This window comes from Symsagittifera roscoffensis, chromosome 10 (assembly GCF_963678635.1).
Source record: "Symsagittifera roscoffensis chromosome 10, txSymRosc1.1, whole genome shotgun sequence".
In the NCBI taxonomy this organism is placed as follows: domain Eukaryota; kingdom Metazoa; phylum Xenacoelomorpha; order Acoela; family Convolutidae; genus Symsagittifera; species Symsagittifera roscoffensis.
Window position 1 is genome coordinate 31,961,564 of NC_087071.1, and position 21,372 is coordinate 31,982,935.

The following is a 21,372-nucleotide window of genomic DNA, read 5'->3' on the forward strand; positions in this document are numbered from 1 at the left end:
ACAACATTTCTAACATGCAAATTGCCGTGTGAACAATTTATGAACAGGTTTGTTTTGTAATTTTACGAGGGGGGTGGGAAACTGGAAAAGAGCCAGACTTTCGTATAATGCATTTCAGAAAAAAAATCAAAGTTGTGGGACTGGAAAAGAGACAAGTTCTGTTGCATTATAACATGGGTTTTCAAATTCAAATGTTTCCTTTTTCCCCACCCGAAATTTTTATAATTAAAATTACTGTTCACATTGTCCAATTGTCCATGAAAGTTGCGATGCAGACTAATTAGGACATGACAAACATTTTAGGTCTTCATAATCAACGTTGTTAGACCACTCGTTAAACCATAAAATTGATGCTCGTATGAGGTGGGGAAAAGGAAAAAGAGCCGTGGAGAGGAAGTGGAAAAGAGCCAAATTTTGCCGAAAAATGGCTAATTTATGATTCAAAAGTTTGGCGGCTGGGAGTAGATTAGGGCGGTAGAGCAATAAACTTTAATAATATTGATGCAATTTTTTTGTTCAAATAAAACAAGTAGCAATGTATCAAAAAATTGTCCCAAATCTGGTAGCCAGTAGTTTCACCTGGAAAGTTCCAGTTCACTCCCGAACTAATAGAAGCTCTGAGGCACCAGTTTGGCAAACGGAGAGCCCAATTAGCCCAGCATCTCAATCCCAATCTGGTCAATTTAGCATGTGGGGGAGTGCGAGAGAATCCGCCGGATAAACAACGAAATACGAATAGCAAACAGGTTCAAATAGAGAGGGTGCCAAGTTTTTTTCGTTCATGATTGTGGCTTGTTTAACTTCATTCCAGATTTGTCAAAAAATCAAGGAACAGAAGCTAAACAATTATTAAACATTGTTTTGCCAATATTGTAAAATGGGGATGAGTTTCAACTCGGAAGAGGGACAGGGGGCTACCGTATGGCCAGCAGTTGACGGAGGACTCGATTTATGGTTCTAGTATCTCCACTAACCGACAGTTTTGATACCATTTAATTCTGTTCACGTGTCATCTACTTTTCATTCATAATATCATTAGCTGCACCGTTAAATGTGTGATCATAGCATCATAGCATGTAGTGGGAACGGTAGACGAGGAGCTATGCATTGTTTTATAGAATTGTTGGCTCTTTTCCAGTTTCCCCCTTTCAAATTCACATTTGAAAAGCTTATTTAACCTTATCAAAATGCAATGATTTTGGCGTGGCGAACAAATCGACAACTGTGAACAAATTTGTTCTTCATACATTACAGCGTAACATCACGCATTTAGCCGTAATAACACGTAAAACAAACATAAAACTCGGTATTTTGAAAGGGGGGAACTGGAAAAGAGCCGAATTGTTGAGCCCACGAGAGCTTTTTACATGGGAGGCTCTCCTTCGTTATTATAGAAGCACAAACCAAGCCCAGATGTGCAGTAACGAAGGAGAGCGTCCCAGCTTAAAAAATTCTCGTGGGTTGTTATTAGTATTCGGACTAAATAGGCTGCTTGGGTCTTTTTCCTCTCCCCCCCCCCTCCCCACCTGCAATATTCGTCACTGGTAGTTATTTGAATTGTAGTTTTGAAATTGAATTTTCACACAAGCAAGCCAACGACTGCTAGATTGCTATTCTTCCAACCTAATTGAACTCAATTGGGTTCAATTTCTGTGTTTTGTTGTATTGATCTTATTTCTGCCTCGATTCGGTTCTGAGGTAGATCGGTTTCGGGTAGCTGGTTGATTTACAACATTTCATTTCATACGTAAATTAACCGTAATTATCGGTAATTACAAGTCAACAAAGAATATCGAACTGACATAAATTTCGGTATTTAAAAGCAGAATTCAATGTCATAAAATACGCAAAATGAAAACATTTAAAAATCAACTTTAAAACAGCGCCTGAACAACTTGTGAACTTTGAAATGGCGGCTCTTTTCCAGTTCCCCCCTTTCAAAATACCGAGTTTTATGTTTGTTATACGTGTTATTACGGCTAAATGCGTGGTGTTACGCTGTAAAGTATGAAGAACAAATCTGTTCAGAATTGTCGATTTGTTCACCATGCCAAATTTCATTGCATTATGACCACGTTAAATAAGCTTTTCAAATTTGAATTTGAAAGGGGGAAACTGGAAAAGAGCCGAAATGGCGCCTGAACAATTTGTGAACTTTGTTGCAATCATTCAGTTTTCGTCTTTTTTCACACACTGTTCTTCGTTCACCAGAAAACTCATTAGTTACGTTTTTTTCTCGCTAAGAAGTCTAGCGAGAACAGATCAAATTGCATGCAAACCAGCGATGCTTACGATGCCAATACACGAAAAATGTTTCAATTTTTCCAATTATTTCAGAAACAGTTTTAAGCGCGAACAAGTCAAAAATAAGGGGATTGAGGTATGCAAAATTGAGGTAATTATTGCAAGTTATTCGTTTTCCATTAACGGATAGCGCGATTTTAAATTTAGTAATGCGTTACGTGTCGAAAACCTTTTGTACTTAGCATAACGTAAGTGGGGGGTTTTTCAAAACCAAAACACTAAATTTCAGTTTTTTGTTGTTGAGTTTTTATTACGTCTTTAGGCTCTTTTCCAGTTTCCCCCCTTTCAAATTCAATTTTGAAAAGCTTATTTAACGTTGTCATAATGCAATGAAATTTGGCGTGGTGAACAAATCGACAATTTTGAACAGATTTGTTCTTCATACTTTACAGCGTAACATCACGCATTTAGCCGTAATAACACGTAACACATACATAAAACTCGGTATTTTGAAAGGGGGGAACTGGAAAAGAGCCCGTCTTTTTTCTAATTTCATAGACGTTAAAGCGGCAGTCAGAATATTGGGGCTCTTCGCGGCTTCTCGAAGTTGGTTTTTTAATTATCTTATGGGCGTTTAACAGCTCCTTTCCACTCCCCCCTCACCTCTATTTCTATTTTGAAAAACCACTTTAACATTGTCACAATGCAATGAGACTTGGCATGGTGAACAAACCAAAAATTGTGAACAGATTTGTTTTCATACATTACATCGTTACTTTACGCGTTTAACCATAATTACACGTATAACAACTATAAAATTGAATATTTGTAAGATTGGGGAAGTGGAAAATAGCCTTTTAAACTATTCCTAACAATTTAATGGCATTACCCCTCATGTGGGTCCTAGCCAAAAGCTCTTTTTCCTCCCCCCCCCCCCCCCCACCTGCAAAATTTTATATTTGAAGTTACTGTTCGCTTCTTCCGATGTTCATGAAAATTGACATGAAGACTAATTAGGCCATGACAAACATATTTGGTCTTCATAATTAACCTTGTAAAACCACTCGTTAGAGTATAAAATTCATGTTTGAGTGAGGTGGGGGGGGGGGAGAGGAAAAAGAACCTAGCCAAATAATCTTCAGCTGGTAAAAAATTATCGATATCAGCTAGAAAAGTTTTAATTCCATTTTTTTTTGTGTAGAATGCGGAATCTTTCCGGGACCCTCTGAAGGGACGCCAGTCGAGTGCTTCCATAAAATTGCCAGATGCGATCTCAGCTCAGACGAACAGTAAATTGGAAGCCAGTGGCGTCCTCACGCTACTGCAGACATTCGACGTGTAAGTTACTGTCTCAAGGTGCAAATAACAAAAGTCCATTTTAAATGACTTTTGATTCTCCAAGCTACAATAAAACGTGTAAGCGTGAACAAGTCAATAAATTTTTGAAAAACTGGAGAGCCAAGTTACTTTTACTCGACTGTTGTCGATTTCATATTGCTCTTCTACCACCTGCGATTTTTTTGTTTAAAAATTGTGCTCATTTTGTTTATTACACATTTCAAACCAATAATGATCTGCATATGAACCTTTTAAGTATGGTACGTACAATTAATCTAAATTTCAGGAGTGGGCAGTAGAAGATTCATTTTTAGTTCAAAAAGTGAAGACTTTGATAGAGGTCGTGATGATTTTTTTTCTAATTTGATTTTTCGCCGTTTAACTATTGATTTCTTTTTAAATTCAGAAGAATGATAAATTCAAGATATTTTTTTATTTGCTGTGCGTGTGGTCCTGATACGACGGATTTATTCTGCTTTTCTTGTTAAGAGTCGATGAACATAGATCAGACTCTTTATAGGTCACGATGATTTTTTTCTTCAGGAAAAGACTGAAAATTTGTTCAGGCTCAAATTTTTTTGTTTTTTCGCGGTTTGGCTTTTGATTTTTTAAGTTCAATTCATTTCCTTACTTAAAAGGAAACCAAACTCCACAATCGAAGTATAACGGTCACGAAAAACGTAAGTGACTCCTACTTTTGAAAATGGAATTTAATTATCAGATTTCCCAGCGAAATAAAAAAAAATTCATATTGATCCAGTTTTCTCAAATTGGGTTAATTTTATCAAAACATGTCAATCAAAACATTTTTTTTTAAAAGATCATAGGAATTCAAGGCCATTTTTCTGGGAAATTCGAAAGATGAAAAAATAATCAGCGTGTTTTTGTTAACTTGCATTCAGTGACTCGTTTACTTGCGTTGGCAATTTTCGATAGTTTATTTGAATTTTTGGACTTTTTTTGTCGAAATATGTCTGCGATAACTTTGAGTTATATCATTCAATGTAAAACATTTTTTGACTGTCTCGCGGTTTGACTTTTGAATTTTTATTAAGTTCAGTTCATTTCCTTTGTTAAAAGGAAGGCAATCTCCACTATCGAGGTAAAGCTTAAAGGTCACAAAAAACGTGATCGATTTCTAGATCGAAAGTGGAATTTAATTTTCAGATTTCCAGCGAAATAAAAAATTAATATTCAGTTTCCTCAAATTGGGTTAATTCTATGAAAAAATTTCAATCATAAATTGTTCAAGAAATTTAATAAGGTTTAGTGGCCATCTACTTTTTTCTTTGAAGTTCGAAGGTTTCATTGACTTTGAAATTCGATTTAAAAAGGCACTTTTTTCTGTTTATATGCGTTTGTTGACTCTTTTCCAACTGTCTGTTGGCTATATTCTTTGGATGAACTGTTTAAATTGAGAATTCAGTTCGACAGCTAAAATGAAATAGGTGGAATATATTGATGGTGCATATAGCGTCGAAAAGGTATAAATTTGATGCATTTCAATATGATCATTATTTAACTGTTCTTTTGGATTTTCAACTACGGTGTTTTTGGCGTTTTCCAAATATTGTGAAGTTCGAAAGTTTGTGAGCTGCGCTATACTGTGACCTGCGCTATACTGTGACCTGCGCAAATACTTTGACCTGAGCTATTCAATTAAGGAACATCACGTTCCTGACAGTAGGCAAACTCACTGAATTTTTTTTCGGTTTTCGTGAGTTCATGGACACTTATTTATCCAGCTCCTGTTGGTTGTGTTTAAGAGTCTATTAACGTAGTTTAGACTCTTTTATAGGTTGTAATGATTTTTCTTTCTTTTTTAGGAAAAGTTTCAAATTGCTCTAATAAACACAGAAGTGCATTCTTACATATTAATGTATCTTTGAATGCCCTAAGGTATATGTGCTCTTTTTGAGTTCAATTCAAGTTCCTTTGCTAATAGGTTGGCAAAATTCGCTCTCAAATTAAGAAAGAGGATATGGCGCAAAAACATGACCAATTTCTAGTTTCGAACTGGATTTCAGTTTTTAGATTTCGCAATGAGATGAAAAAAGATCCTTTTTCTGAATTTGGTATAATTTTACCAAAAAGTGTCAATCATTAAATCTTCTTGAAATTCAAATAGCTTTAAGGGCATACAATTTTCCTTGAAGTTCGAAAGATGAAGTTTATCAAAAAAGAAGTCGTTAGTTTTTTTGCTGTTCGCTTGCAATCATTAACAGTTTTCCAACTGTCTGTTGGCTATGTTTATAATTAATTAACCTTGTACGATATAGTCATAAATCGAAAAATTTGACTGCTAGATATAATTATGCGAAATCATAAACTCTACCATGAAAATTGTGTTCGTTTAGACATGATATCTACGAGCGACTTCACAGACCAAAGAGATCGGAGACTTCTCTGTCAATTATGAGTTGTGATTTCTCTCCGAACAAGGAGTACCTGGCACTGGGACTGTCTACAGGAGAGATAGAGGTAAGCATCGCTATTTAAGTATCTGGTTGAAATCACCGTCAAAAATTGTCCATACTTGTATCGTCTCTTTACACTTGCAAAGCTAGTGTGTTAGTACGAACCTCCTTTTTTTTCCAAGTATTGGTGCGGCTTTTTTATGGTGGGGCACCTTTTCAGCTTTTTATTAGCATGTGTTTTGACATTCGAATAGAAATAAATTAACACAGTTGATGCATTTTTAGTTCATCAAATGAATCGAAAAAAGCTATATGTTTCAAACAACATCACAGTCATAAACACTCGATTTCAGAAATTTTCTAACCCAATATATCTCGCAATTTTTGAAATGCATATTTTATAGATACTGTGGATTTATGCTTTGTGATTTGTTGTGTGCAAAGTTAGTTTTTTTTCAAAACGTATTTGCAAAATTGAGTCTATTTGCCTTTAGTGCTGAATCGCATTGGTAATTTGTTGGCATATGTAGCTGCTTTATTCGTGACTAGTGTTCGTCGGGTGTTGAGCTTGAGTACCTGAAGGGATAGTGCGTGAGACTCAAAATCTGTTGGTTGCAGATTCCAATCCTACAGGTAGCCGAGTTTTTGCTAATTGGAAGCTTTGTTCGTGTTCTCGCAAGTGTTTAGCTTCGCCTCTGTGTCTAAAATTTTCCGCCACTAAATGTTTTCGAACGTGGAATTTAATTATCAGATTTCCCAGCGAAAAGAAACTATCTATTGATCCAGTTTTCACAAATGGGGTCAATTTTATCATAAAAGCTTGAAGTTTTCTAAAAAAAACACGTCATTGTTTTTTTTGTTTCCTTGCGTTAATTACTTTGTTTTTACTCAGATGGCTAGGTTTGTTCAAATTGAATTTGTTTTAGCTTATACAAATGTGCGATCCGATAGCCTGCTGAGACTTTTTTGAATAACTTATACATAATGTGGCTTTTTGCTTTGCGATTTGTTACATGCAAATTTAGTGTGCATGCCTTCAGTTTAATTAGTTCCCAATTTTTTAATTACTGTGTCTATTTGTAATTATTGCTGAATCGCATTGGCAATTTGTTAGCATATTAGCCGCTTTATTTGTGACTAGTGTTCCTCTGGTATTAAGCTTGAGTGGCTGAGGGGATAGTGCGTGAGACTCAAAATCTCTTGATCGCTGATTCGAATCCTACACGTAGCCGAGTTTTTGCTAATTCGAGACATTTTGCTACTTTTTCTTTTTTAACTCGATAGAGCTGCTTTCGTGTTCTCGCAAGTGTTTGCGAAGCACAGCTTCGCCTCTGTTTCTAACATTTTCGGCCACTAAATGGTTTCGAACGTGGAGTTTTTTAATTATCAGATTTCCTAACGAAAAAAAAATTACCTATTGATCCAGTTTCCACAAATTGGGTCAATTTTATCATAAAAGCCTTTAGTTTTTCATAAAACAATTCAGTGGTTTTGTCTGTTTCCTTGCATTTATTACTCTGTTGTAAAACAGTTGGCTATGTTTGTTCAAATTGAAATTGTTTTAGCTTATACAAATGTGCAATCTGATAGCCTGCTGAGACTTTTTTGAGTAGAATTTTCGAACTACTTTTCTATAATAATCATATTAAAATTGTTCCAAGTTGTGCAATAATCGAAAAATAAAGAAAAATTATCGTTGAAAGAGCACCAAATTGAGCAAGCACAAAAGGTTATTCAAGTTGTGGAAGCGCCGCTGAGATTCATCTATAAAGAATTTTTTTTAAACAAATAGAAATTGTGATCTCTTATACTTAAATTCTATTTTATCTTGTTTATGTTTTTAAGGGATATTTTGATCTTGTTAAGTTTTTAAGAAAATGCTATTGCATCTTCTTAAGTTTTTAAGAAGAATTTTTTTGTTTGAATTGTTTCATTTCAATCAATACAATTTGTTTCGGGTGTGTGTTTTATGATCCAATGATTTTGTATTTAAACATTGCAATGCTTTTTCTACCAAGATAATTTTCCGAAGTAGTCGCAATTAATCAAATAAGTATCTCTTTTTCATATTAAAACTATTTAGAGAATTGTGCGGTGTCCGTTTTCGCGCAGAGATTACTTTTTGTCATTTGCTGTTATTTTTTTTGGATGATGGTGATTTTATTTTTCTAGTGGTATCAAGTCTTGTTCTTCGTATGTCTAATTCTAAGATTTGTCTCATGCTTGATTTGGAATGAAATTGTTCGGTTTGTCATTTGCATGTTCTCGTCTTATTACTACAGAGAGTAATTTCAATAGCTCGTATACGTAAAATTTAATGATTGAACAAATGAACTGAGTTGTTTTTATTAACAGTCTGTGAACGTAGGTGGCGATGTTTTTTTTTCATCAAAAGTCTGAAAATTTGTTCCGGCTTTTGTTTATTTTTTTTGGTCGACATTGATTTCTGTTTAACTTCATTTCGTTTCCTATTGTATCTTTATTCTCTCAGCCCGTAAAGAAGACTTTTTTGAACCAGAGTGTGATGATGATCCACAATATCGACGGCTTCAGATAGATCTAAGAGCGTGCTGTGTGCCAGTTTATCAGTATTTTGCTTTCAATAATACCTAAAATTTTAACAAAAGCATCAATTATAGAACGTTGTTAGGAAATCCAAACTGTTTATTGCAAATTACCTCGAAGTTTTTTCAAATTTTTCTGATAACAGGAATTGAAGAAATTGGTCTATCATTTAATGGAAATGAAATGGTTTTCGCACTTCTTAGTCAAATGTATTAAACGGCTTCGCTGATACGCTGGTTTAAAATAAGCAGTTGTAATAGGGTTAATTATTTTGATCAGGTAGTTTAGCAGACACTGTCATTTTTAGAGTTTTTGTGGGGCAATTGCTTCATAGTGTCATGAACTTCCTGTCCCTTAATTTGTGCCCCGAAGAAAGATGTTTTTGTTATACTTTCAGTAAAATCACTTTTCTTTTGAAATTCACAATTTTGGACCGATTGTGACAACAATTGTTCCTTTCTTATTCTCGCCTGTAACTGTTTTGCTTTTATTCTCGCCTTTAATATATTTCGCATAATTAAAAAAAACTTTCTTGGGTTGTCCAGTTGCCTCAAATAATCAGCCGTTTAAAAAATCATTTCATTTTCTAAAACCATTTTTTTTGGTTTTGACAGTTTGCTGTTTCAGTTTTTGCGTTACCTCTAACGTACCCTCATTTTGATTTTATTCGATCTTCAGCTTTTTGATTTTCTTTTTTTTGAACTTTTTATCCAGAGTGTTTTGTACTTGCTGCTGCGGAAACTCACTTTTTATACAAATTTTACTACCTTAAAATTCAAAATCGGCTAGTTTTTTTTATGAACCATTTGAATTTAATTTTGAATTCTTGATATTGCAGTTTTCCATAACTTTTGTTAAATTCTGCCTTTTCACGATTTTCCAAAAGGCTATTTTTGAAGTCAACTTCAACACCATAATGATCAGTGATTACGTGTTCATTAATCTCAAGGTTGCTCGGAAAATTCGCAAATGCCAAATCTAGGATTTTTTGAGTGTTATATGTAACTTGTGTTCTTTAGCGCGTTCTGATATAAAATTAAAATCAAGTAATTCCAATTTTTCAATGAGTTCCGCGCTGTCTTGTTTCGCAACTGAAACATCTATATTAAAATCGCCACTATTTATTTGTTTGTCTTAAGCGTCAGTTTTTAGTTCAGCCATATGGTTCAATAAATCTTCAAGAAAATTGTCCTTGTTTGCACCGGGTAACTTGTGCACCGCAGTCAAACATTGTTTGTTGCAGATCGTCGAGACAGCATGAAATTGAATTCTCTTTGAGTCTGTACATTTCATAAATTTAAAAAGATTTTGTTCCCTGGAAAGAATTGCTATCCCTCCACCCCTACCTTCGATTCTGTTACATGTAGCAATGTGTTTAAAATCTTTTTTGGCAAAACATCTAAACATCTTAAGATAAGATATTCCTTAGCCAAGTTTCCATTAGAACAACAAAAAAAGGCTTCAATTTTAGTTACTGAAGCACTACATCCAGTTCATTCTTATTCGCTCCAATTAGCGTATATTTTGTAGAAAAAGATTGTAGTATTTTGGATTTAAAGTTGATGTAAATCCTTATTCATATTTTCAGTGGCTCTTAGTTATAAGTATACAAGTCTTGTCGCTAATTTTTAATATGATTTCTTTTTGGTTTCCGTGAGTTCATAGCCATTTTTTTGTCCAGCTTCAGTTGGCTGCGTTAAAGAGTTGATGAATTTAGTTAAAACTCTTATATAGGTCTTGATGATTTTTTTTGTTTTTCCAGGCAAATGTTAAATTTTGTTCAAATTAGTTTTTTTGGATTTCTTAAGTTCTGTTTATTTCCTTTGTTAAAAGGAAAGCAATTTCCTCTATCCAACAGCCAAACTTTTTAAGGTCACGAAAAACGTGATTGGCTTCTAGTTCGAATTGGGATGGATTTTTATCAGGTTTTAGAGCGAAATAAAGATTATCCTTTTGGCCCCTTTTTTTCAAACTGGGCTAATTTAACAAAAAAGTGTATCATAAATTATTCAAGGCCATCTATTTTTCTCTTCGAAGTTCGATTTTTTCAAAAAAAAAATTATGTCAGTGTTTTCTGTTTTTTCTGGCGTTTGACATTTTTCAGCTGTCTCTTAGCTGTGTTTTTAATAACTCTATTGGCCCATTTAAGTTTTTGTTTAAAAAATTTGAAGAAAGGATGGAGTATTTGTGCTCGTTGTTGTTTTTTCAGACATTTTTTTTTATTTGACCAATTTTAACGAGATTTTTTATCACTTTAAAGTAATTAACGCCCTTAGCTCAGAAATATTTCACTTATCATAAATTTTTGTGAAGTCACGTAGCTTTGATAATGGCAATTTGGGATAAATAATGCACGATATCTTCGTGCAATTAACGCGTAATAGGTGATTTAATCGGGCTCATAAATGGTTACATGTCATTTTGCCCCAAGTCAACTTGTCCCAGCCCAACTTGTCCGATTCCAACTTGCCCCAGAGGACAGCTTGTCCAATGGCATCTTGTCCCATATAAAAAAAAATGAAACTTGCCCCAGATTCTTTGATATCCTCGTAGAACATAATGTCCGCATAAAGATGAAAGATGTTTTTGTGAACAATTAAGCTTGAAACAAAATGCGGAATCATTTAAACATGCGCTGAATCAAAATGAGTTCAAAGCATGCATGCAAAAAATGAAAGCGGCAAAATTTCAATAGAATTTTCATGTCGAGTTAAATATTTCAAAAGATTGATTGCTGATTTCGTAAGCTTCAATAGCATAGTTAATAGTGCACAACACTCTTAATCAAGAAGTCAAGAGTTCAAAACTTGAAGAAGTCAAAAAGTTTTAGTTTGAAATTGTTGAAATGGAAAACCGCAGGTACTGCCTCGCCCCTTAAACCCCCCTATACTGGGTAACCCAGAATAGGGGGCGGGGTGAGGGAAAGAGCAAAATTATTGCAGTATTGGCCTTTATCATCTCTCAAAATTTGGACCCTGTACGATGGCTATAAGTTAAAAAAAGTGGTGATTTTTTAAAAATCAATTAAAAATGCAACAAAATGCCGACAATTAAGTGGAAATTATGCCGACAATTTAAAAATTTTGAAAGAGTTAAATGAGCTAGTGCATATAAATAGTCAACAACATGGTCTTTGTTGAAATTACTAGAAATGTTTTGGATTTTTTCATGAATGTTTCGATATTTCTTCCGCCCTTGATTCTGTGTTCCCCCCATAGCCTTCAAAATGTTGAACTTCTGGTTTGCTGAGTCCATTTGAATCTTATTCAAGAAAGTGTAGAGGCATGGGTGGCTCCCTTGAAATAATGCTGTCACTCCAAGATGCCAACCTTCAACGGCGTTTGTCGTTCGTATCAAGCCTTCCGCTGCTTCTTGGGAATGGTTGCAAAGACTCATAGGGAATAACGGTTGCCTGCTGTTTCGCCCTATTGTTTCGCCCTTTATATAACTTCTCTGAAAGTATGAGGCAAGTTCGTCAATTTTATCTGACAGGCTTTGCTCAAGATCTAATCTGTCCACCACATGCTCAATCTCCTCAATGACGCTCTCGAACGATTGTTCCACTAAATCAGTTGGAACAAAACTGAGAGCGGGTATTGAACGCAGTGCCAAGCTTAGCTCGCAGTTGTTTTCATAGGCTTTCTTGTAACAGCCTTTGATTGAAGACTCTGGAAACGCACTTGTAAAAGCGTTTACGGCAGCTCGTTCAAAATCTAGAAGGATCCTCGATGGTTGCGCGTTATCAGAGACAGAGGTGATGGCTTTCAGGAATTTTGAGTACGTCTGTTCAGTTTTGTTTGGCAGTAGAGCATAAAGGCATGGTGGGTAAAATCCACCGATTTGAATATGAATAGTATAAAGCTGGTAAAACTGCATTGGGCAAATTTTGAATCTACCGTCGCAAAGCCAAAGAGAATTGTGAACTCGGAGGGCATGACCTTATCTCGATCACCGAAAATCAAAATTCGCTCTGGATCCATAACTCCACTGTCGAATAAACAGAAATCAGAATATTCCGTCGGAATTATGAAATGCCTGTCTTCAATGATTGGCAAAGACGGGACCAAGTTCTGTTTCTGGGGGTTAAGAGTTCTATTTATTGCTACACGACTGGGCAAGGATAATTGAACAGCTTTCTCATCAGTTACTTCCTGGAGACAAGTGGCAATTATACTACTATTAACAGGTACAATTTGCTGCCTGGCCTTTTTTTTCATTTGATGCATGATCTGGTTTGCCTCAATTTTCCCACGTCTAACATCGTGGCTGTGCTCATTTTTTGTTGAGACGAGTTCATCTCCTGCTGTGACGGCGAGCATGCGGCATTTGTGTGAACTGTATTTTGCGCATCTCCAGTGCTCAGTAGTTTTTGTCGTCTGCTTTTTTGTGTAATCGTGTCCGTCAATAATTAGCGTTCGTTTGTTTCGTTGAGATATTCCCCATGCAAGTTGACTCATAGTATTTATGTTGAAGTGTTTATGTGGATGTTTAAGAACGAAGTAGTAAACAATGAAGCAAAATGAAAGAATAGCCGTTTTGATTTTGTTTCAAAGGTGCTAATTAGGGATTATTGTCAAAGTTTGGTGTGTAATTACCAAAAATTATGGTTTTTTAGGGTCAGCTTCGAATATTTTCGATTAGAGTCTTTTGTTATCTCGAAACGAGGCCAGTGTACATTAGCACTTGCTGGTCCTCAATATGAACATCAATGAATCAAGTAAAAGTGTTAAGTATGGGATAAAACGGCATAGGACAAAATGTCATGTGGGGCAAGTTGACATAGGACAAGTTGCCATGTAGGGCAAGTTAGTATAGGACAAGATGGCATAGGGCCAATTGACTTGGGGCAAATAGTCCTGACACCCTCATAAATCGTTCCAAATTGACTCACTAATATTCCTAGGCGTCACTTTTTAATTGCGACAAAAATGCCACTCTTCAATTAGCGTAATGGTGCATATTTTGAACAGTAAGTCAGAAATCAATTCAAAGTTAATACAAAATGTTTTTGAAATTTAATTATTTTTAAACATTTCAAAAAATTTTATCAAAAACAAATCCATAGGCCTCAAGGGGGAGCCAGAAGATTCCAGGATCCGCTCTGATAGGAGCACTTTTGTTGCTGTTTAGATAAGGCTTTTATTGAGAAAAATGCAGAGTGGGAAAACAAGCAAAATTGACAAGATATATCAAACAACAAGATCATTCAAGTAGAGATCGTTCATGGAACGTTGCAGTGACAAAAAAATATATTTGCCATCATGTATCGGCAGCTTGCACATCTTTCCTGGTTATACTTGTTCCTTCTGAAAACTTTAGGCTTATGATTTCAATTTTTCATTAAACATATACCATAGCTTTTATAAAAACATATAAGATAGATTTTATAGAACATGTAAGATAGCTCTTATAGAATTCATTAAATGGCTTGTATAGAATATATAAAATAGCTTTTATAAAATTTATAGGTAGTTTTTTTTAGGTATAGAGTATATCAGATAGCTTTAATAGAACATAATAAGATAGCTTTACAGAACATGGGTAGTTTTTGTAGCTTTTTCTACAATCAGTTATCATTCTTCAACTAAGACCAATTTTTCTCGCTAAAAATTCGCCTAATTTTCGCATTCGACCTTCTTGTTGTTCCTTTTCAAAATAATTGTACAGTCGCTGGGCAAAATCTTTGCAGTTGTCGTTATACCGGTGGTAAGTAATTCTTAGCTCATTGTTTTTGTATAAAGTATCGAAAAAGCTCGATAGCTTAGAATCCGCATCTGGTAACTTCGTGGATTTCATTTTTCTGATATCTGTCAACCATTTCCATCCTGCAGTTCGTGGCCTGCGTCGATAATGTTTAATAACCTTCTCATGATTTTTGCATCTCTGCATTGTCAATTCTTCAGTATTTTTCTCAATAGACCACCACCATTCGTTAGTCTCCAACACCAGAAAACAGTGATAAACAATGAGATCGCTCAATTGATATGGATTAAGTGGATGCTTCCACATTTGCACTTGTAGAATTTTTTCATCTGAAACCAATTCGTTCAAAATTTGCACCAATGCTGATTCGGTCAGTTCAGACATTGCACAGTTTGGGTTGTCACAGTCTCTATCAAAGTATAATTTACTTGTCCATTTTGAGCCGTCAGCTCCGTCCTTTTTGTTGCTGGTATCTAGTTTCGAAAATGACATCTTATTCAAAATTTGACGTCTATAACGTTAACGAGACAGATCTCCGAAGGGTTTTTGATCTTAACGAAAGCTATATTAAATTTGGCTTTCAAGATCTGTCGATTAAATAATAATATAACGTAAGACCTTGCGTAGGAGACCAACTATAAGCAAAATCTCTGGAGGTTTTCTATTTCAATGATTGCTATCTTAAACTTTGCATGTTAGACCACTGTCGACATAAGGTTAATATAACGTAAGATCTTGTATAAGACACCAAATTTAAACACCAGGAGTTACAGGGGAAATTATAACTCTATCTTGAACTTTGTATGTTAGACCACTGTCGACATAAGGTTAATATAATGTAAGATCTTGTGTAAGACACCTCAAATGCAAGTCTAGTCAAAATTACCAAATGGTTTGAAATGAATAATTTGAAAATAAATTCTGATAAAACAGAATTTCTGTTTGTTGACAGGAAGGTTGCAAGAGAAATAAACATACGTGTTAATAATGAAATTGTCAAATCAGAAGACACACTTACAGTGCTTGGTTTTATTTTTGATTCCAAATTTAACTTACAACGACAAATCAATTCTGTTTGTAGCTCGGCCTATTACATTCTGCGGAAACTTTTTAGCATAAAAGCTTTCCTTTCTTTTGAGACCCGACATTTACTCTGTCAATCCCTTATACTTAGCCGCCTTGACTATTGCAATAGCCTATATTTTGGTTTACCCAATTACCTTTTGATGAAACTGCAGAAAATACAAAATTCAGCTGGACGATTTGTATTCCAACTCAAGAAAGGAACACCAACCAGCCCTTATCTACATGATCTACATTGGTTACCAGTCTCGAAGCGAATTGAGTTCAAATTACTGTGCATTGTTTTCAAAGTACTAAACCGAAGCTATTTATGTCCAGCATTTTTAAGAGACATACTCAAATTAAAACAAAATAGCTATAGCTTGCGTGATGGTCCAAAATTGGTAGTACCCAGAGTTAATTCAAGTTTAGGTAGAAGATCTTTCAGCTATTGTGGAGCAAAACTTTGGAATTCACTGCCCCAGAAAATGCGAGAAGAAACGGACTTTCAGTTATTCAGAAAATCACTGAAGACACATTTATTCAGATCTCATTATTACACATCGGCCACGTACTAAGGAGACAGACAAAACAAACACCTTTGAGTACCAAAAAGGGTGTATAATCCAGCAATGATGATGATGATGAAATGTAAACATCACGAGTTACAAGGGGGGGGGGATTATAGGTCAACTAAAACTAAATCCCAAATAGACAGACAGAGCTGTGAGAATAGAAATTTGAGAGTTTAAGAGTTTTTTTTTTTCTGTTACTTGAGTTCATTGAATCTTTTCCAACTGTTTGTTGGCCTGTGTTTGAATGCAATGCCATCTCTGCTTCTAGGTGTTCCAATACGATGAGCGCAGTGGCAGTGTGCGTATCTGTTACACACTGATAGACAAGGACGTGAACAAGGCGGCAGTCAACTGCACAACTGTCAGATGGATGCTAGATGGCAGACGAATAATCGCCGCATGTCAGTTGTTTTATTTTAAAAAAGCTTGAAACAGTTCGGATAGACCGAATTGAATTTTTCCAAGTATTAAATTTTAGGGATGATCTTCAACTTTGAAAATACAAAAGCCAGTTCTGATGATATTATAAATTGCATTGACAAAGTTAAATAAAAAAAAGCAATCTGCCTATTGTGAACAAATGGTGTCCGAAGTTTAAGGTAACAGTGAGACATGGTTACTGCTTGAAAAACATTTTTTTCCGATTACACTTTTCGGAATAGGTCATTTGCTCTTGTTTTTTAATTCAGTCTTTACGAAATTTATGTAATTGTCTCGTTTTGATATTGTTATGATATAATCGGTAACTAGACTTTTTTTACCCCTGAACAATTTTTCTTACAAATATTGTCAGAATTTAAGTCATTCATGCAATTGTTTTCACGTACTTTAATGCTTTATTACCTTAAAAATTCAAATATATTTACCGAGTCATCTTAATGTATAGATAATGTTGGAAAGTTTAACGAGAGGTTTTAAGTTGTTAAGAATGAAGTCCAAATTTGTTGGTCATGAACTAGCTAGTCTGCATGCCAATTTGTGTAACAAAAAATTACTTTGAAAAGTTTGTCGGTGAAGGGGAAAAGAAAAAGCGCCAAATTTTGTTTTCAAATAATTTTATAGAAAAAGTCATCTTTGTTCGGAATCGTTGTTTTCGTCTTAATTCCAGTCGTCTGAGTTTCCGTTTTTTTTTTTCAAATGCAGTTTTACTATAACTAAAAGTTGTTCTGCTACTTTGAATTTGTGAACTCTAATTTTGAATAATAACATACTTTTTTTGGATTTTTGTTCGATAAAACGGTTTCAGCTTATGTTATATCGGTTAAGTCATCTCATGTTGCGTACTTTTGAGGAAAATAAGTTCTTACGCTCTTGTATGTATAAAGAGGGTGGTATTAAAAACTTTAAGTTTTTAGCTCAGTTATTTTGTGACAAGTTTTGCTTTCGTCATTATAGAAATCGACACAAGTTTTGTCGGTTAGTTGCCGTTTGTCAAAGGATTTGCAATACTTTTTAGGGCTGTTTATCAAAGTCATACTAGGTGATTTTATATAGTTTTTTAGAAGAAGCATTTTTTCGACTTCTTCTAAGTGAACTTGCTTGATTTTTTAATCAGACTCGTTCTCACTTGGTCTAATGGTAACGCAGTTGCCGTTGCACACTAAGGTCCTGAGCTCGAGTCCCGGGCGGACCTTGTTTTTTCAGCATGTATGAAGTAGATTTTTTTCTATGGAAAATTCAGTCGACGTACTTTTGTTGTTGTGCTCTTTTTTGCCGGCTTCTTTTTTCCAAAGTTTAAAATTTTTCATTGGAGCTATTCTTGCTAAAATTGATGGTCATCACTGCTGCTGTTTTTTTTGTCAGTTCATCAACTTAGATTTTGGTTAAGTTTTTTATTAATATTTTTGAGTCACTCAACGTTGTTATTTTTTTTAGATCATAGCACATCTATATTTTTTGTCCTATCTATCTATCTGTCTATCTATCTATCTATCTATCTATTTATCTATTATATATTTAAAAGCGGGCATCACTGTCGCGCCATGTTAAAGATTTCACAACGTTGCTAAAAATTTGTCAACTAATTTAAAATTAATTGGGTATTGATACAAAAACTGGCCTCCAATAAAAAAACAGAACAAACAAACATATTTCACCATTTTTTGATTTTTTGGTACTTTTTGAGGCAATAGTTTTTCAAAATTCAGTTTTTTATGTTCGTAGGAAATGTTCCTATCTTAAAAGTTTCCTTAAAGAGAAGTTGTAAGAACTGCATAAAAAAACCGAATCACTAAAATATGGTCGGAAGTGTTTTGTCAAAGCTTAGTGTTCTGAAAATATATATTTTTGAGTCGTTGGAAATCTTGCATCCAAATGTGAGTTCTCAAATATGTTTATGTTCTGAGATATGACATTTAAATGATTTTTTGAGAAAATTTGGATTTAAAAAACTTCACAACATTTGAAATTTCCAACCCTGTAGTCAGGTGCTGTCGAGGTACTATCAAGGGTTGCAATTCTTGCCTACCAAAATGACTCGCCAATTCTTGCCTACCAAGGTAGTATCCGTTGAAAAATAGATAAATGGCGTTCCCAAAATGCGAGTTTGGAATTGGCGCGAAAAATTTTGATTGACTTCTAGTTTCGAAAGTAAATTTAAGTTTTAGATATCTTAGCGGAATTAGAACAGTTCTCAATTATGGTTATCGGATTGATGAAACTATTTTTTTTCTGAGCAGCAAAACTTGATTATTATCATTAATTCAATATAATTCAGGTCGGTTTTGGTTCAAAAGTTTAAGTTTAAAAGCGTAATCGCTTAAAATTTTTTTGACAACAGTTCTTTCTGGCTTTTTGTTTTGTTTTTGGGTCAATGGGCGTCTACCGACGTATTGTCGGCTTAGTGGCAGCTCGGGAAAAATTAAAAACTTAATGATGATGGTTGGTTGTGCTTCTCGACGGTTTTTCCGAAATTAAAAAAAATCAAAAATATTGCTCCTTTTATGCTGCGCTTGCGTTGTATCGCAAGTTATGCGTAGCTTTGATTTGTCTCTGTGTTAGCCGTTGCTTTTTTGTGAATTCAGATGCATGTTTTTCTGAGTCGATGTTCTGTAGAACATTTTGTTTCGGCTTGGCTAGCTCAAATAGCATAAGCTACATCCGATTCATAGGATCTAATTCAATGCTGCTTGTGTTTTTGGTGCAAAAAACTTTGATGGAGTAGTAGAAAAGGCCGTCATCTCTCGTATCAGAGGCACTGTTCTCCGTTCTTCTGATTTTTGTTTTCCAAGGCTTACATAATTTCTATGCGTCTTTTGCATTTCCGAGTGTTTTTCTTGCTATTTGCCGGTTTTCAATTCTGATCGCGAGTTACAGGTTCGCGTTTCCGGAATGTCTATTTAGTCATGCACTCTATTTACACTAGCGTCAGCTTAGTGTATTATTGAAAACTTTAGTTGTTTTTCTAACCTACGCCATTTTTGGGGCACCTCTACAGCTTTTTGATAGCATGTGCTTTGACATTCCAAAAGTAATGAGTTAACACAGTTGATTCAATTTAAATTTATCAAATGAACCAAAAAAGTTTTTTGTTTCAAAAAACAGCAATGATATAAACTCGATTTCAGAAATTTTCTAACACAATTTATCTCGCAATTTTTTGAAACGCATAATTTATACTTATGCGGCTTTATGCTTTCCGATTTGTTACATGCAAAGTTAGTGTGGGCGCCTTCAGTTTGTTATGTTCCAAATTATTACCTGCAAAAATGTCTTATTGTTTTTGGTGCCACTTCTGCTGAATCGCATTGGCAGTTTATTAGCATTTGTAACTTCTTTGTTCGTGACTAGTTTTTGTCGATGGTTAAGCGTGCGTGGCTGACTGGTTTGTGCGTGAGACTCAAAATTTTTATACTGCAGTAAATCGCAGATCGAATCTTAGACCTAGCCCCATTTCATTCATTAGTAGCTTTTTTTAAAAAAATTTTCTTAGTGCACTTTCTGCAGCTGCTTTTTGTCGTGTTCTCCCTAGTGTTTGCGAAGCGAAGCTTCCCCTCTGTTTTGAAGATATTAAATTTCAACTAAAAACGGAAAGAGCCCTGCGTCTAGCTAGGTTTTTGTTTCAAGGTAGGACTTAATTGTGAACTGCCAATGTATTCTTCTTTTCAGTGGCGAGAGCAAGTGATTTTGGTCTCGGGATCTGGACTTTTTGAGAGTCGATTAACGTAGTTCAGAGTCTCGTGATGATTTTTTTTCGCGTTTTGAATTCTAAGATCAGTTCATATCTTTTGTTGAAAGATGGGCGAACTCCACTATCAATCGTGATCGACTTGTTTATTTTTTAGATTTTCATCCGAATAAAAAAATCACTTTTTGATCCAGTTTTGTCAAAATCAATTAGTTTATCAAAAAGAGTTATTGTTCTGAAAACTTAGAGGTTTCAGGCCATATTGTTTTTTGTTCTGTTTCCTTGCGTTCCTTAACTATTTTCTTACTGCCTGTTGTAATTATGTGTTTTTCTTGTAACTAACTCTCTGACGGGTTTGGGATTCGAGTCCCGGCCGAACCATGTTTGCTTTTCACTATGTGTCTGTATTTATGTATACATTGCTTTAAGGCCCTTCCCTTTGGGTCTAGAAGTAAAGCACGCGGCATCCGAATGGAAGGTCTGGGGTTCGAGCCCCGGCGGACAGTTTTTTTTGAAAAGATACGCAAGAAATTGATTTTGCTTTATTTCGGAACCTCAAATTAATTAAGGCCGCTCTCACTCGGATTAGAAGTGAAACACGCGCCTTCGGAACATACGGTCTGGGGTTCGCGTCCCCGATGGTTTTGTTTTTCTTCGATTATTTACTCTAGCGAGTATCAAGTGTTTTAGCACGAACCTTCGTTTTTTTCTAATCTAACTCGCATTTAAAAGTGTTCACTAAAAATGTTCGCTTGTGTGCCTTTTTGCGTTAATCACGATCTGTAGAATTGGAAAGTTCATAGCCTCTGTTCTGGGCTTTATTTTTGGCTATTATTTGTGATACACTAAGCGTCAGTGATTGAGTGGTTAGTGCGTGAGACTCATAATTTCTAGGTTGTAGGCTAGACATCGCCGAATTTTTACTAATTCGAGGCTTTTTTAACTTTTTTCTTTTGCACTTTTTATTACTCTACAACTGCTTTTTGTCGTGTTTTCGCTAGTGTTTGCGAAGCACAGCTTCGCCTCTGTGTCAAAATTGTCGGACTCTCGTTTGTCTATTTTCCGGCTTAATTTCCAAAGCATGGATTTTTTTTTCAAAGCATCAATATTGTTTTAAGCAATTTTAACTATAATTGAAAGTCGTTGTGTAGTTTGTAAGTTTACCAACTTTGATTTTGTTTAATTTGAAAGTCGTTGTGTAGTTCTTAGGTTTAGCAACTCTGATTTTGTTTAGTTTTAATAATTGTTTTTTTCCCGTCTAAATGGGTTCGGCTAATGCTATATCGACTTTGCTATATCGACTTGGTTCCCTCATTTTGCTTCGTTAAAATTGCAAAAATCG

The 21,372-nt window shown here is 35.0% G+C and overlaps 2 protein-coding genes across 3 annotated transcripts in view; both read left to right on the forward strand.

Moving 5' to 3' along the window:
• LOC134855657 (uncharacterized) overlaps positions 1-21,372 on the forward strand; it is a 505,026-nt gene that overhangs the window by 474,005 nt on the left and 9,649 nt on the right. The window contains exons 3-5 of one of the 2 annotated variants that reach the window (XM_063872225.1): positions 3,446-3,582; positions 5,940-6,063; positions 16,173-16,305. In XM_063872225.1, the coding sequence (XP_063728295.1) occupies positions 3,446-3,582; positions 5,940-6,063; positions 16,173-16,305 (394 nt within the window). Of the gene's footprint in view, positions 1-3,445; positions 3,583-3,707; positions 3,843-5,939; positions 6,064-16,172; positions 16,306-21,372 lie in introns of those variants that run through there. The other variant, XM_063872226.1, reaches the window with a different exon arrangement.
• The window catches only part of LOC134855658 (uncharacterized), a 323,097-nt gene that overhangs the window by 119,860 nt on the left and 181,865 nt on the right, over positions 1-21,372 (forward strand). The gene's annotated exons all lie outside the window — the stretch shown is intronic.